This window comes from Anopheles merus, chromosome 3R (assembly GCF_017562075.2).
Source record: "Anopheles merus strain MAF chromosome 3R, AmerM5.1, whole genome shotgun sequence".
Lineage (NCBI taxonomy): Eukaryota > Metazoa > Arthropoda > Insecta > Diptera > Culicidae > Anopheles > Anopheles merus.
In genome coordinates, this window is record NC_054084.1 from 49,175,938 (window position 1) to 49,193,746 (window position 17,809).

At 37.1% G+C, this 17,809-nt stretch overlaps 1 protein-coding gene across 5 annotated transcripts in view; it reads left to right on the forward strand.

Moving 5' to 3' along the window:
• Positions 1-17,216, forward strand: part of LOC121597570 (lachesin-like) — a 32,572-nt gene extending 15,356 nt beyond the window's left edge. For 3 of the 5 annotated variants that reach the window (XM_041923412.1, XM_041923415.1, XM_041923413.1), the window contains exons 5-11: positions 418-576; positions 3,071-3,199; positions 3,307-3,444; positions 5,430-5,579; positions 5,988-6,041; positions 14,111-14,191; positions 14,283-17,215. In XM_041923412.1, the coding sequence (XP_041779346.1) occupies positions 418-576; positions 3,071-3,199; positions 3,307-3,444; positions 5,430-5,579; positions 5,988-6,041; positions 14,111-14,191; positions 14,283-14,440 (869 nt within the window). In that variant the 3' untranslated portion in view covers positions 14,441-17,215. Of the gene's footprint in view, positions 1-417; positions 577-3,070; positions 3,200-3,306; positions 3,445-5,429; positions 5,580-5,987; positions 6,042-14,110; positions 14,192-14,282 lie in introns of all 5 variants that reach the window. The other 2 variants (XM_041923417.1, XM_041923416.1) reach the window with 1 other exon arrangement.
• The last annotated feature ends 593 nt before the right edge of the window (positions 17,217-17,809 follow it).

A 17,809-nucleotide genomic window follows, 5' to 3' on the forward strand; every position in this document is an offset into this window, starting at 1 on the left:
TGCATACAAACAAAATAAGACAATTAAATGGGAACAAAAAGAGTATATGTGTTTGTATTTAGTGTTTGTTCGTTGCATCGCTTCCTTTCAATTTAACCATTAGTGATTCAAGCAGCGATGCATATAAAGGTCAAACGAGGTTCGATTCGCATTCAGACTGTGCTGCGGAAGCAAGGATTGAGTAACAGGTTATGTGTTAAAATTAAACTTCAGTAAGTCGTAAAGCGTTACCGATATGACACGAAGATGAAAAGATTGAGGGAAAAAGTCAATTGATCGAAATCGAAAAGGATTAGTAGAAAAAGTTGTGAAAAAACAGTTTATAACCTTGGAAGTATTGAAATCGGAGGATTGAAAGTGTATTGTTAAGATTCTGTCAATAACCATAACATGCTGGTATTATTTTGGGAATTTTAGTGCCACCGGACATACTGGACTATCCAACGAGCACCGACATGGTGGTACGAGAAGGCAGCAACGTGACGCTCCGTTGCGCTGCTGTAGGTTCACCTGCCCCCGCAATTGTGTGGCGCCGTGAGGCTGGAGATAACATCTCACTTCAAGACGGTGAACAAGGTAAGCTGATGCTCCTTCTCATCATATATCCCAACAGGTGCAACACACAAATAAATAAAATGAGTATAAATCTACTAAATGATTTACCAATGTGTTTGTGCGCGATACAAGAGTGATAAAACAACATGCCGCGCTGAGTACAGAGTTGTGGGCGTAATAAACCGTAGAGCTACCGCAAAGTTGATCTGAAGGAACCCCACCAACTAGTACGATTGGTTGGTGAAGGTTTGCAATAAATTTAAACTGTATCGTTTTTTTATGTACACAGCCATTAAATTTGAAACTTTTGGCATATGTACAGCAAAAAAAAAAAAAAAAAATAGCAAGTTGATACTCGTAGTTTCTAGTGAGTGTAAAATATATGAGTGAGCTTAAAAATGAAAAAAGTACACAAAATAAAGATGTGCTTAACCGTATCGACTGGAATAAAAAAACGAGAGTTGGAAGCTACAAGGGCGTCGAGATGTAAAGCAATGATATTTGATGGGCTATATAATTTATTGGCTTGCAATGTGAGGGAGTTGGTAAGAGCGTACATCATGCTTGTTTATCAATGGCATTTTATTTCCATTCCCCCCCCCCCCCCTATCTCCACCTACTCTTCTTCCACTCGTCTTTGATGGTCCACCGCTCGAATTACTTCAGATATGTTTGCAACCAGTGAGTGATATACGAATCGGTGAGATGAGTTTAATTTCAATAATAGCTCGTTGCGTTGTGAACTTTTTACGGTCAGTGGAAATAGGGAGGTATAAGGTAGGGAAGCAAACGTGCAAGTGGTTACGTTTGGCAAACAAAATTCTCTCGACGAATGAATTTTGTTGGCAGTCAGTTATTCGTTTTTAGTAAAGCTTTGTACAATCAACACACAAGAAAGAGATTTATGCTACAAAAATAAACAACTAACCACCACGGGTACACTCAGTACGCCAATCACGCTAAGTTTGATTTGATTGAAAACGAAAGCTCAGTGATTGGAAACGAAGTCGGCCTACCTAATCGTTGTCAGTATGCCGAAACCAATTCCACAATCCCATCGGTCATCAGACGAGCTAACGAATAGGTGCAAATGAATTATTTGTTTGGTAAATGTAGCTGGAACCATCATGACTGGCAAATAAAGCGATACACGAGCACAAAACCATGGATAGGTACGCCTAACATACATACGGAAACATTGGCGGAAATGGAGGCAAAAGGTGAGATTGGGTGTAATTGGGCTAATTTACCGTCGACAGTTGGCAAATACTTTTCACATTTTATTGTTGCCACTTGGCCCGGACAACCGTGGTCGATTCTGTGTAGCCCGGTTGCACGCGTGAAAGACGGATCAATGAGCCATGACCGTGGATGACAGTGGAAAACTCGTTGTAAGTGAAATAAACTTCGAGCTCATTCGTTACGGTACTGTTCGGAAAGGAAGAGGTTCGAACGAAATGTTGTCAATATTTGTAGATCTTTGTTATTTGATCAAGATATAACCAAATGTGGATTGGCCAATATACAAAATCAGCCATAGACGGAGCGGAACGAGAGATAAACGTGAGACCTTCTACATGAAGGTCGCAAAGTGGTATTGTTTGAAATCGATTGAATCATTTTTTCTCATGCTTGTCTCATGTAGATATTCGTAGTGGCTAGTTTGGTGATGGGTGATGATTGAAGAAGCCAGAGACGAGAAGCTAATAAAATGAAATATGTGTTTTAAAGAGAAAAATAAGTTTTGCAACCAATTTTAGTGGTTTGATAAACCTTTATAAACATTATGTAGGAATTTGTCAAATGACGTAAGCATGATATTTTTTTAACAATTGGTGATTTTTTGGCATGTTAGTTCATATTCTAGTTAAGAAAATCCCTTTTCTATTTGAAATAGATAGCAAACAAAATAAAAGTTGAATATGGTTCTCACAAAGTATGGGTTAGACACACAATAGTGTCGAATGACATAGCTGATCCAAACAGCGTACGAAACAGAAAAATAATTTTGTTTTATGACAACTTTATTTCCCAGATCCAATTTTCCAGCCAATTGAAAATTTATCATTCACACCAGTCCTACCCTTGAGGGAAGAACTCAAAGCACCTCTTAGTATAAGTAAGCGCCTTTTTCCGTGCTTACACATCGGTGCTTCAGTCAGCAACAGGAAGACGCATGCTGTTACGAATTCTTCCCCTTATGTCTTTGGCCTTAGGAGTTATGTTGCGGTTGTGTGAAAATTCCAGTTGTTATTTGCACCTTCGGTGCATTCAGGACGCATTCCTGTTTTGTCATTTGAAAGAGTATGTGAACGCATTTAGGAATAAAACAAGAAAGATAAGCATTTCAATGAACCGGGTATCAAGCTATATCATAATATATATTTGCTTTGGTACGACTAGATTGGTAATTCTTACTTAAGCTTCTGTGTACTACAATGGACAACAATATAATGTGATATGCGAGGTTCCATTAATTGATTTCGTTTGACGTTAACTTATTGCCCGCTTTCAGTATCATCCGTTGAAGGTCCAACGTTTACAATACCAAAAGTCAATAGACTGCACATGGGTGCGTATCTGTGCATTGCGTCAAATGGAGTACCACCATCAGTAAGCAAACGGGTAATGTTGATCGTACACTGTAAGTATCATACGATCTGTATTCGCATACCATCTGGCAATTCCGGAATGCGATGGCGCTTGAGGTGAATCTGATTGGAATAATTCAGTTCTCCTATTTGCTCGTAGTTCCTCCTATGATATGGGTACCTAATCAACTGGTTGGAGCGGTTGAAGGTCAACGGATGACTCTTGAATGTCACTCGGAAGCATACCCTAAGTCAATTAACTACTGGACCCGTGAGAAGGGAGATATTGTTCCCCAAGGTAAGTGTATAAAATAATAATATAATTTGTACAATATTTTTACAAGACTATGAAACCTCCTTTTGAGTTTTGAAAACCATTGGCTGTGATATCTACTCGATGCAGTTTGTTGGCATACTTACTGCTGAGCTATATTCAACACACAGAATGAAAATTTAGCTTGCGTCAGATAGTTTCTTATCATAATTTTTACATATCACGTTTCATTGATTACGTATCTGTTACGTGCTGAGGGAGAAACAATGAACGGAGCTCTACTTTCTTAGCAAAAGCGTAAAATGAGCGAATGTTCGTGGGGTGAATAGCGGAATGAAACGCACTGTTTGGGTAAAGATACGTAAAGCGCAGGTATTGCTGTAGCTACACAGTAGAGATAAGAGGATAAGTGAATGTTAACAGCATGTAGGTGAGCTGTAGGGAAAGAGGTCGGTTTGTTTTGCTCTTATTGTCCTTGGGAAAAATGAAACCGTAACACACAATTACGGGGTACGTGCTTTCAATGAGGGCGGCTGTTTTATGTAAGAAATGGTGAAGGAAGAATGTTGGCTCGTTTTTGAAGTGTGACAGTGTGAAACATAGATGGACAAGATATTAATATAATCTTTGATTCTTGCACTTGTACTTAGAAACGATAGTTATGGAATAATATTTGAAACTCACATAATTAAGTGTAAAAGCGTACCACAAACACAACTGCGAAACGATGAATGTTTACCAAATATAGGCTTAATTCGCACAACGGGCAACACTCGACATAAAATAGATTGAAAATGTCAATTTTGGAGTTGAATTTCAATTCAAAACCCCACAAGCAATTGAATATTTGGGCATATTAGTGCATATAACACGTGTTCATATAACGACTGTATATAACAATTTCTAAACAGCGTCGAGTCTGAATTTTTATTGCAGTTAGAGCATTGGAAGACATGACAGTTAAGCTTGTTTGGCGTATTTTTGAGGTGTTATTTCTAGACAATACTTGGAAAACTCCGACTTAAATCAAACAAGTGTTAATGACGACAGCGAAATATAGTCAATCCCAACTAATTCCTTTTGATTCGAACCTTTGACTTCCTCGAAACCATTCCATTCCGCTTGCTGTGAAGTTTACTACGAAAAGAGATTGACCCTCCCAACTGGATACGTCAGGCTAGGACCTTCTTCAGGCGACTGGATTTAGGATAAATGAATTGATAAGCATAATTTATGCCCGTTGTGTTTTCCGATACTTCCTTGTTCTATTCGACCAGATTGTGGTTGCGGTTTGACATTTGTTTTTTTCTTGCGTTTTCATTTTCAACCTTTTCACTCCATCGTCAGAATACCGTGAAAGCGGTATATGGTTGTGTCGAAAGTAATATCTTAATTGGGTTGAAATTAGGTTAATGCCACATTATTAGACTCCTTCAAGGGTGGTTACGTTACGCGGCGTTTGTAAGGCAACGAATTCGCTTTTAGTGCGAATGGCTAGCGAAAGGATTAAATACGACGAATGTTTCGTTGATGTAAGAAATATGTAGGGTGTCACTATTATAAGATTTAGACAGATTTGTTGATGTGCATATTCATGTAGCAGCTATGTTCTTTTTTTAGAAGATTGTGGATAGGAACGAGATGAAAGTAGGAAACGAACAGGTAACCATTTATGACACCCGAATATGTACGTTTAGCATGCTTACGACACGTATGCGAATTCAGATGTATTATGAACAAATTATTCGCAGTTGAGCCAAAGATCCTAGTTGATAGTTAGACAGATCCAGAGAAGGTAGCTCAAACTTGAATAATTATGCAAATTTAACAGAAGGTGTGAAAAACAGTATTTTGTGTCTAGCATGTACGTTTGAATCTTCGATTTTGATACCGTTCCTGCTATTCTGTGCTACGAAGCAGTGATTTTGTTTGTGATTCCAATTTCTCTCTCTCTCTCTCTCTCTCTCTCTCTCTCTCTCTCTCTCTCTCTCTCTCTGTTTCTCTTGCAGGTGGCAAGTACGAGCCGGTTCTGATAGACAACGCCTACAAAGTGGTCATGAAGCTTAGCATCAAGGTTGTGAGCCTAGCCGATTTTGGTGCCTACAAATGTATCGCCAAAAATTCCCTAGGGGAAACCGACGGAACCATCAAACTATACAGTAAGCTCTTTTCCTTTTCTAACTGCTTCGGCAAAGAGCCTCGTTCGCTAGCGAAAGTGTCCCTCTTTTTTTATGGTGAATCTTGTTATGTAGACCGCTTAAACAATTCTTTTCCGGTTGGCGTTATTTGGCCATTCAGACAACAAACACAATTTCTGCAAGTGTTATTCGTACCTAACAAACAAGAGCTTGCATTGTGTAAAAACAAAAGACTTTTTTTTTGTTGATTTGTTTTTCATCCATTCGATTTGAACATTTTATCGAATTCGTGATAATAATCGGTTAGTGTCTGGTGTGGAATGAATATGATCGTTTTCTGCTTTGACTAGGCTTTAATATATTCTTCTACAATGCTCACTCCTCCAGAATTATATTTTTAACATTATTTAAATTTTATCATTTCAACAGAGCTACCAAAAAGTGCTATAAACTCAGTAGAAACAGTGGATAGCAAACGAAGAAGTAAGTATTAAAGGTAAAATATTTATGTCATGTACTAAAAAAATCATCACCTTTTTAGTTTTTGAGGTAGGGTTGATAGGGAAGGTAAAAAAAGTGGAACGTTTTAAAAAGCAAATAAATGTCTACCTGTGGAAGTTGATGTAAACTTTCATTAGTGTCATAATTTGATACAACCGTCACAAGCTAAAAGTGCTGTAAATATTTGGCGAAAAGTGTACTAATCAGCGTTAAAATAGTCATTAACCAAATCAAGATTAATGATGATAACATACTATTGTGATTGAGCAATCAACCAGTTCACCGGCTTGATGCCGTTGGTGTACGTTTCCTTCTATAATAATTCAAAGCAATTATTCCGCCATCAGATCGGTCGCACGGTGTGGGAAAATTGGGTTCAAATTACAAAGCGCGTGTAGTGAGAGGAAGTGTGCAAATGCTCATTTGACTGTCGTGTGCGATATTTGTGTGTGCAATGTATTGTGACTGGTATCCAGGAGCATTAGCGCAGTGATTTAACCACCGAGTTCATCATTAATCACAATAAAAATATAATTCTGAACTGGGCAAATGGGTTTTTTTTGACACAACAGACGCGTCTGTGTTTCAAGACATTTTATTTGAGCTCGCATGTGCTGCATGATCAAAACAATCGTCCAGAACTTTGGCAGACATAGCGTTTATGATCTGCATGACGTTTTTTCGTTTCATACTAAAAAAAAACAGTATTTGGTTTTACGAGATTTTCCGCTATGAAATATGGTCATCCTAATGAAATAATGCTCAACAGCACTATATTGTGAGGTAAGCAGGGGTAAGGTAAGCACTTCTAGGTGGTTGCTGAGGGAGAGGCTTGTTTCGCTGAACGTGTTTGGGCTATGCAATAAAAAATGTGAATGGACGCCTAGCCGATCAGCGTCTCGCTGGCGTGTATTATTGTTTATCGCTGCAAAATTGAGTGAAAGTGAAATGGCACATAAAAGCCCTACTCGTTAAGAGAGTGAAACGCAATCGCACGGCGTTGAGAAAATACAGTCACTCAGCAGTGGTTCGTTGGGGAATTAGTAAAATTTACTAGCCACCGATGGCGTAGCAAGGGATGTAGAAGCAAAAGTAGTAGAGCCAAAGCCGCAACCTTTTTCAAAATAATGAAAGGTATACCTTCATCGGTGGAGGTGTCAATGTCAAGTAGAAAAGGCGTTTAAACGCTACACCCCTAGGGAATTGTGTATATTTTACTGTGGTACACTAAGCCGAAGGGTTGAAATTCTATTCTCTATAGGAGAAAGGCAATTGTTCAACACGTACCGAAACCAAATAATGGTCAGCGGGTTTGAAACACATGGTTTGCCTTGTAAATCTCAAATGTTGGTACCAGGGGTTTGCATTTCCCTACTCCTTTTGAATAGTTGTGCTTACCGAAAGAGCTTACCGTCAGCAATATTGCAATGAATCGTACAAATTATACAAGTCTTGTAGTCTGGTTTAGCAGCATAGACGCGACGAGGAAACGTTGCCAGAGAGAAAAAAAACAACATGCAAATGACCTGTAAAATCTTACGAACTCTATCGGCTTACAGGTCAGCAAAAGAAGGTGTCTAATTATATTTACTGGAGCTGATCGTATGCTCTAGAACAATTTGGTGTGTGGAGTGGGATTCAATACATTTCCTGTTTCCTGAGTTGTTTTTGTGTACGACTGTTTTGGCTAGCCAAAAACATATGCGCACATTTTGTAGCAAAAATGATGATGGCTAACAATTAGGTACATGTTGACCGCATAGTACGATTGTTGAAAATTACAAGTTATTTGTGATTGCCGCCGGCTAGCTCTGTTTCGCTAGACGCTCAGCAAAAGAAGCCTGGGCACACATACACGAACTCGGTAATTCTCTGTGCAGTAAGGTCAATTCGGTTCCGGGAGTCGAATGGCGCAAGACGCCAAACCTCATTTGTGAAATAATACTCATTAGACACGGCTTTACACATGTGGAGCATTTTTTATGACTTCATGGTCACAAAGGCCTTCCGTCAGTATTAACTTACGTATCTACATGTACATTTGGATTTTGCCGTTTGTTTGTTTCTGTGCCAAACAGTCGCAAGGAGAAAACGAAAACGTATGGCAAACGCAATCCAAAAACAGTTGTGTGCAAACCAATTGATTTGAGCGCTGTTTACTATTTGTTTCAACTTATGAAAAGAGCACCGGAATGCTGTTACTTATAAATACTAAAATAAATCTGTATTATCTAAGAAAGCTTTCACAAACAATTATTTCCGTTGTTTCTGGAAGAAAAAAATTTACAACAATAAAAAATCATTCTTAAATAAATCCGATATTTGTTAACAATTTATTTGTCGTCAATTTCTTTACAATTTCAAATACTTTTGTTTGTGCATATATGTGTGTATATTTATAATATAATTTGTGCATATTCAGAGGTTTAGCGAAAAAGACTGTCCAGAATTTAAAAAATGTTTTGTCTATGTATAATTAGTTTATTTTTATTGTGTGTCTATTGATGTACATTTGGAAAAAACGAAAGTAATTAAAGATGGATGCATACAAATTATTTAGGTTGTATATTATTTAATGCGGTGAACAGTTGTATTGAAAACCACTGTTTGCCTTAGTTAAGCGTTATAGTGTAATATTTGACGATTGTAGTAATACCAAAAAAAAAAAAAAACAAAAACAAAATCAGTGATACGTGTTTTCCTGCTTGTGAACAAAAAAGGCGGTTCCAATTCGCCTAATGCTGGTCCCCTTTAACAAGGTTCGTTTGAAGGCGCCTCTAAACAACTCCCGTGAGATTTGCAGGCATTCTCGTAGGTCTCTCATGTGTGTCTTACCATTTTCTTATGGTAAGGTTTGCAGACAGAGTAAAATTTGTTTTCCGACCATCGAATAAAACGAGACATAAAACCAGCACTAGCCCTTTATAGTTTTTTTTGGCTGGAAAAACTAATCGGGAGAATGTGTTGTGCTGTTAAATGAAAACTTGAAATCTGACACAAATCCAATTGGATGTTCCTATGTGGAAGATGAGCGTAGCAAATTGGATGATAATTTGGGGTGTGCTTTTATATTTTGTTTCAGTAATATTGATATTTCTATGGTGGAAAAGCTAATCAATTATACCATAAAGTGTGTCTTTGTTAAATCTTGACTTGATATTGCGAAGTCCGGTTAGGTTAGTAAAGTAAGAATACAGGAAATTCACAAGTGCTATTGCTATACGAAAAAAACAGCCCATAGAGAATGTATTTGGAGAAAACTTCTTTGTGAGCTGTTTTTGAATGAAGAATTAAACATTATAGAAAAATGTATGATGACTTGATATTATCAGAAACAGAAACGAATGCTTCTCTAATATCCGATGATATCGGACATTCCATGCATGGTATCGTTATATCTCTCGGTACATTCGTTCTGCCATAATGAGTTGGTCGTGCAACTTTCCATGAGCGTTTTCGTCATCGTTACGCATCCGTTAAGAGGCGTATTAAGCCATTCCTAAGTATGATGTTTATTTTTTCATTATATTTACGATGCTGTTAACATTATTTATCAATTAATCAAATCTTCCTTTGACATTCTTTTGTTCTGCATGGTCTAATAAGACTATAAGCACTCGTTAAAACCACATCTAGAACATAAAGATTTATAGCGTAAGCAAGTTTACTATGTTACAGCTCTTTGTAATGTACAAGTTAAAATGTAAAAATCAACGATATAAGAATTGCACTTCAAATAATCATTTTGTTATTCCTCTGTCCTCTGTAATCCTCTGTATCCTCTGTAAAAGATTTGTTTGTGTGCTTATATTATTTATAACTAACATTGCAGTGTATAGGATTTGATAATTTTCTTTATTTAATGTACTACAAATTGAATTGTGAATGGTGTACCGGTTGGAATATTTTTTTTTTATCAAAATACACACTGTTTGCGATAAATTTTTATTTTATCTTTTGGATCATATGTTCCAGGTAACATCGAGTCCCGTGGTATCTTGGCATACGCCTTATCGAATCCCGGGAATGTCGTTTTCTACGAACTCTGTCTGCTCTTCAGCATCTTGAACAGTCTGGGCTGTCAGTACACGCATGTTTTCCTGCAAACACAATACCCTAAATTTGCCCCCAGCATGCTCCGCCGGATGCACTGCTGCAGGACCTGGACGTTGGTACCAAGCAAAACGATTGACAGTATCTGTCGAAAGTCGCCACATACCAGCACCACCTTATCACCAAACGTTCGACGATTTCCTATAACGTCCTGCAGGGCGTGATCGAGGGCGCAATCTTCTATAGCAGGGGTCTCCAAACTACGGCTCACGGGCCGCTTGCTGCCCTCGAGAGCCTATTATTAGTTTTTAGCATCCCGTTTACGCAATAATAGCTTCGAACAGAAACGGCTCCCCGGTGCTACCTGGTTCATCAAAGAAAAAGTTCTGTTCATGTTTATCCTCTCGGCTGGATTGTTCTGTTAAACCGTAACTATCCACTGTTGCGGTAATTACATCTTAATTCATTATTCGTTGTTAAAAAGGTTCACGTATACTAATATGTTGTCAGCACATCGATAGCATAAGAGTGCTCCGCGTCCACCAGGGAAAATATTTCGGCAACGGATAAGGCGCATTGTAGCAGGTCTGGTCCTATCTGCATAAGGTCGGATAACTGCGGCATACTCGGAAACATCGTCAGCGTCTTCTGCGGCGCTATTTCGCTCAGGTGCTGATCAATGAGTCGCAGCACTTCAAGGCGCTTGACAGCTCGCAGCAGCCGATTCTGCTCGGAGTGTGAACGGTGCACCGGCTCTGATTTCGCAGACTTTCAGAAAATCGGTTCACGTTTGCGTCCTACAATAAAAGAGGATTCGGGGACATTCCCTCCGACAATATAAGGGAAAATAGGTGACGCAGATGTTGAGCATTCCAAATGAAACTGCTTCCTGTAGGGTCCTGGATATTTTGGTGTCGTCCCGCAGAAATCCTGATATCAACAGTACACCATGCGGTCAATAACGATATCAGTCTGGCAGCGATGTGTGATCCACTGGTTACCCGTACCAACATACCATGGAAGCTGCTGCAATTAATTTTAAGCTTACTTGTACTTATTTAATCTATAAACTATTTAGATTACTTCATAAATATTACACAACATATTATTATTAGTATGTTTGTTTGAGGTAAACATGGTTGTCGTTTTTCGTCCAACGCCTACATCGATGAATCGCTATGTCGGTGCAAAGTGTGCCAGAAAACCAACACGGTACAAAAATCATCCAAGCTATCCGCACCTAACATCAACTCAGCTAATACCTAACATCAACATTAGCTGATTGAAACGGAGACCAGTCTTTGAATTACAGCTTTCTATCAGATCAAAGTTACGGAAAATGTTCTATTTAACGGTTTTATATTATTACAGGTGATTTTTGCCACATCGCCAGCATCGGGGGCCTTCCTTCCGGGGGCCCTTCCGGGGGCCCTTGTCACTTGTACTCTATCCATACGGCATACTTTAGAATGGTGATCTACGGGGCCCCTAAATCGGCGGGGCCCCAGGCGATCGCCTAGTCCGCCTACCGTTAGATCCGCCACTGACTGTATCACAGGATTGTCATTAGACCCTAGCAATTTTAGGTCTATTACAGTTTTTCTTCGATAACTTTCAAATGTATGATGTAACCAAAGTGACTAATCAAACTATAGCTTGTTTTAAGTGGTTGATTTTGGTCAACATGATGGATCGCATTTTATATAGATATTGATGGGAGGGAAGAAAGAGTTGTTCAGGACAATATTAGATACCTTGCTTCAAGTTTGAACGGCACAGTTTGAACTCACTGGTTGAATCTTTAAAAGACTTGAGGTCTACGTATATAGGACAAAATGAGAGAAAACCGCTGGAATCTTTTGACAGTTAGATTAAAAATTATTTGTATTTAGACACTGTCGGTTGCTATGTAACGAATGAGAGATTGTTTCACTACAGACCGTCAGTCACTGAGATACGCGATTTTTTAGATTTGACAGTTCCTAGTGACAAATCCAAAGTTATGTTGGGGTGACGTGCAAATAGGTGAACGCACTTTTAAGGTTGACCAAGAATTCACCTATCTCGGGTCAAAGGTCAGCAACGACAATATCAAGGAAGCTGAGTTGCGCGCAAGGATGCTGGCTGCCAACAGTTTATTCTACAGCCTGAGAAAGCAGTTCACCTCAAAGAACCTGTCGCGACGGGCGAATGTGGGACTATATAGCCTAAATTGTAAAGGTACTCACATACGCCTCTGAGACATGGACACTGTTCAAATCTGACGAAATCCTCTTAGCTGCGTTTGAGAGATGCTCAGAAGGATTTTTGGGCCTTTCTGTGTGGAAGGACAATGGAGGAGCCGCTATAATGACGAGCTATGAGAAAATTAGCTATTGTGCAGCGTATCAAGCTCGCCAGGCTCTGGTGGGCTGACTATGTAGTAATCTTCAGTTGGAATCATCTCAAATGATTAATTTAAAACCTACCACTTCAAGCACCATTATACGAACATTTAGTTATATGTTGGTAGGAAACAGTAAAATTGGACATATGCGAAAATTCTTTCATCTTGGTCTACATCAATAGGCTCGGGGACAGTCTGTATTTTCTGTAAATCGATTTCTAAAATTAACTAAATATTATACGACTGGTTCAATCCGATTACCTCTATGATCATTTGTTGTCGGTTTATAAGCATTGGTTTATAAGCACTATTCAGATTGTACATGTGTGTGCCGATTTGATGTTTCATTTAACACTCATGGTCTCATTGGAAGTCAATAGGACTTCTATCATGCAACAGCAACATATACTGAGCTGTTTAAGATCAGTAAAGATGTTGGTTTCACTAGCAGCACCAAATGGAAGAGAATGGTGGTAACCGTATGGCACTGTTTGCAATGCACACAAACGCCGGAATGAAAATCAATTCCTCATGCTTTTTATGTTGTTTCATTCCTCATGTCGTTTTTATTCATTAAATACAATTGCTTTTACTATATAGGACGGTGCTTTACTTAAGTCGTCACGACAGAGAATTAAAAATAAAAATTATTGCTCACAACATTGTATTATTGCGTAGTAGTCAACAGCTTCAACAACAATTGTTAGCAATTAAAACAAAGACGGAATAAGTTTCTTCCTAAAAACGAATTTTAAATGTATAATGCGCTAAAAAAGCAGAGCTTCTCACGGTTGGCTTTGAAAAGAGCTGACCTATTCTATGACATTTTTAAAACTGTTTTCCCTCTGTTCAGCTTTGTTATTTATGCCTGGTTTTTTAAAATACCAGTTTATGACTATTAGTTAGATGGTGGTGGTGTATGACTCCTACAACAACACTATTCAAAATCGCTCGCGCTCTTTTCAAGAAGAAGGTAAATAACTTGCGGGGTCACAGATGGTCGCAGCTTATTTCAACGATAAAACGTAGGAAGAATGTTTATCTTTCCTATGATATACGACTAACGATTGAAATCGAGTCAAATCATAAAAAAGCACTCTCTAAAATGAAATTATAAAAAAAACCAGTGATGTTTAGTTTTCAATGATTTGTGAATTTAAAAACTATTTTTTGTTTTAAAATAATTCAAAAAATTAGACATAAAAGTTTATATTCGGTCAAAAAATTGGTCGAATTTCGGGCAAAAAACAAGTTTGTTCTTCGATGTGTGAAATTCAGAAGAAATAATGGAAGAAAAAAATATTATCACGAGAAAAATGCATGAATCATTGAATGTTGCAGCGGGCCGGATTTGACCCGCGGACCGGACTGATAACAAAAAAAAAGACATATTGTGTTTTTTCGTACATTGTGTGAATAAAAACATTATATGACAAATAGTTTCAATGTTCGCATTTGGTTAAAGCATTCCGATAATGATATGCAAATGTTTATATTTTTTGACTAATTTCAAAACAAAAAAATTTACCATTGGTTATCTAACTTCTCAAATTGTATATTTACACAAAAGAATGATGAAAAATTATTAATTTTCATACTGCTTATTTTTCAGATAAATCACGAAAAGGTAGCCATTTTTATGAAGCTAATGATTTCATCGATGAAGAAATGGATAGCAATAGCAAAAGAAAAGGTAAAATCGTAGAATTGTTATTTGAAATGGTTTTGGTTGTATAAATAATGCATATTCTTTCTTTTCATATTCTTGACTAATTTGGATGCAGATTTAATAATAGGTGGTAATCGAAATGATGACAGCTACGAAATATCAACAACCGGAGTCAGTGGGGCTGTGTGTTTGAAAGAAATAATATTCAGAAATATGAAAACTATTATAACTGTAGTTGCTTTGCTTTTTGGTTGGAATATAAAAGCAACATGACATTTAGAATGAGATAGCACAGTTAGCCAACTGTAAAACAAAATTTTCGAATGTTTAGATTCAGTTTGGCATAGCAGATGCTATTTTTCTGTTGAAAGCTATAATTATATGTAGTTGATTTGATCAGATTATTTGATTAAATATGTTTAAATGATTCAAACCATGTTGCTACAAACTAAACAAAGAAAAAATAGTAGGGAAATATACGCTAGAAAAGAAAATTAGCTAGTAATTGTAAATATGCTGCTATCAATAATAAGTTACATCCAAACCAACAAACAAAAGCAACATCGATACATATCCTTAGAGTAAATAATAATATAAAGGAAGAAAAACTCAACCGAAATCTAATGCTTGTATTACAAAAATGCATGACATATCGGCTTTATAAGCGTGCATGAGTATCATATTGAGGAAATGTAGGTATAAAGGAACTGGAACTTATCACAAGCGAATTGTAACGCTTATTGTCAGGTAAAATGTTATGGAATAAAATATTTTTATGGAAATAAATAGAAAGACGATACAATACGAATTTAGTCATATAATGTAATTCTCGCAAATGCGAGGGCTGTAACAAAAACTTGCCCTTTATAACTTAAAAAAATATTCTGCACTAAACTAACTAAACTAACTAAAGCTCATCACAAATGATTGGATTTTTTTAAATAGTGAACGAAGCAGAAGTAGACGTTTAAAACGACATGATACAGGTAGGATCAAATCGATTTTAGTGGAGGACGTATCCGTTTACAAATCCTCTTCATAGGATGGGTATACCTATCGGTTGGTACCGTTCACTCATTCATATTGGAGACTGTTCAGTTTATAATTACCTGGTGGGTAGACAGTAAGAGCTTGATCTCTTTTGCCACGATCTTCATAGGGAATCTCACACCTCGATATCCTCAACATACGCGTAACGAGCTCACAGAGAGAAAATGCAGGTTTTCAAATAACGTTTTGATATGTTTGTAAAAACTTCATATTTTTGTCTCGTTCCATGAGTTAATTATAATAGATCTAGCCCTTCGTGTTTTACAAAGAAAGTTTATATTTACAAAAATAGAAAAGTATTTTTCTTTTCTATAAAGTTTCACTGCTTTTGACTGAAAAATGTTTCTTTGCGTGAATTTGGTTGTCAAAAGTGGGGATTAGCAAGCGTGCCAATTACCAAGCGTATACTGTACTACTGTTACATGACAAGATTGTTTGTTTGTTTTTTTTTTTTCATAAGGAGACCATACCTATTCACCACATGTGAGGCTGTTTTATAAAATATATTTAATAACCTAGTTCCACCAGCCTGAAATATTTTTCGGAACATGAATGGAATAATCTGCAGTATGCAGTACGCAATACTAGATAAATGCGTATTTGCAGCAAGCAATCAGTTTGAATTGACAGCTTGATATGTTTTTCGTGATTATTTCGTTCATTCGGTTTAGTGTAAGGCTTGAGTGTGATTTATTTATGTTTTGAATTTAACTAAAATTCAAATGCATCTTATTTCAAATAGAAAAAAAGCTTCTCAATTTCCCCCTCCTTACCAATTACCAGAAGTTGTAAAACTTTTTCAAGTAACAGATTATTCTGAAGTAACTCATAAACCATGCAACCCTTGTTCAGATTTTTGCCTTTTTATATAGTTCAACATGGGAGATCAGTCGTGCTGTCATCTGAACAATATTATAATATATCTGTTTTTTGCCACATCAAGTCAGTTTCAGTCATGACAGTAGTAACTTGTATTAATTTTTCTTCCAAGCAAAATGTATTGATTTGTATTGCAAAATGTATTGAATGTATTTTAAACAAGTAATTAGCGAGTACATCACCTACATGAAGAAATAATGCTACTTAATGCCGTAAAAACTATGACAGTTAGAAACATCTAATTTAGTGATGGGAGTTCCGAATTGGATTCGTGAATCCACCCCGACAACGATATTCTTAATCCGGATCCGACTCCAAAATAAATATGGCTTCGAATACGGCTACTCCGAGCGAATACAGGTCCAATTGACTCCAATTTAATCCGGATCATTCCGATTGAAACCTAATGGCTCCTATTGAATTCGTTTTGCTCGGAACCGTGCTTAATACGTAAGGCAAAATATTAACACTACAAAAGCAAGCTTGCAAGAAACCCTAATCCCAAGCTATATTTGCTGTTTTCATCAGCAAAACTTCGATCGTCTATCTGCTTACCGACCAAAACCGTATACTGGGTTTTCTATGGGTTTCCAGTTGTTTCCAGATTTTTGATAAAGTTGAATTGGTAAATTTCGTGAATTATTGTTTACTTGATTATTTTATTTGGATTCGCTCAACGATTGACTTTGCATTATCCTAACATTTTTCAAGTAAATTATTTTGTTTAAATTTCTAAAATTTTAATTTTGAGCAACGTTCAATACATTGTTTAATAATTCAAATAAATAATTTAATCAAAATAATTTCTGGAAGCTAATAATAAATAGTGAGCTGAGCCCAAACCCCACGGATAAATCTGGAGTTGATCTCCGGATCAATTGCCTTCAGGTTCATTTTGCTCATCACTTTAGCTATTGAGCGTTGTTTTAAACACTTAATAGTAAGACGGTCATTTATCAGTGCAATGTTATTGGAATCCATTGCCCATTTACTATCATAATTCAGTGACAGTAAGATTGTAAGGAAGATAAATTTAAGAACAAGTTGAGCTCTCAGTTACCTCACATTTCCACGGAATTACGGAAACTAGATTAAACAAAACTAAGCGCTATATCCGAGCGCTCCATAGCTGGTTGCAAAAAAACCATAGGTGTTTTGCAATCTACCCCTGTAAATGAGCAATAGAACGTTTAAGTACAGAGAGGGTCATCCAGCTCACGAGTCAAATTTGTGATCAATCTGCATCTTGCCACCACATGATCAGGCTGTTGCTCAAATGAGTGTTTTGTATTTACTGCGTGTTCCGAGTACCTGTAATTTGACAATTACCTAAAGCAAAATACATGAAAATGTATAAAAAAATCATTTAGGATTATTTAAAAGAAAATGTAGTTTGCTTTGCAATCTATTGAAATCAATTGAAATATTCGCCCTAGGCATCGATTACTGGCCATCGAAGGACTCCCTGGGAAGGATTTCGTACATTGATAATTATGATAATTTTCAAAAATAATTGCTCTTTATTGTTGCTAGATTAATATTTCTTTCATCTTCACCAAACTCCAAACTGTTGAACTTCATTTGGTAAATTTCTAAAAAACCTTCGATGTAGTTTTCCTTCTCATTCCGAATAGTTTTGATGGTATTCGAGGTTCACGGTGCAGCCTTTATTTTGTCCCAGTTCTACTTTCCGGCGTGAATAACAATGCTGCC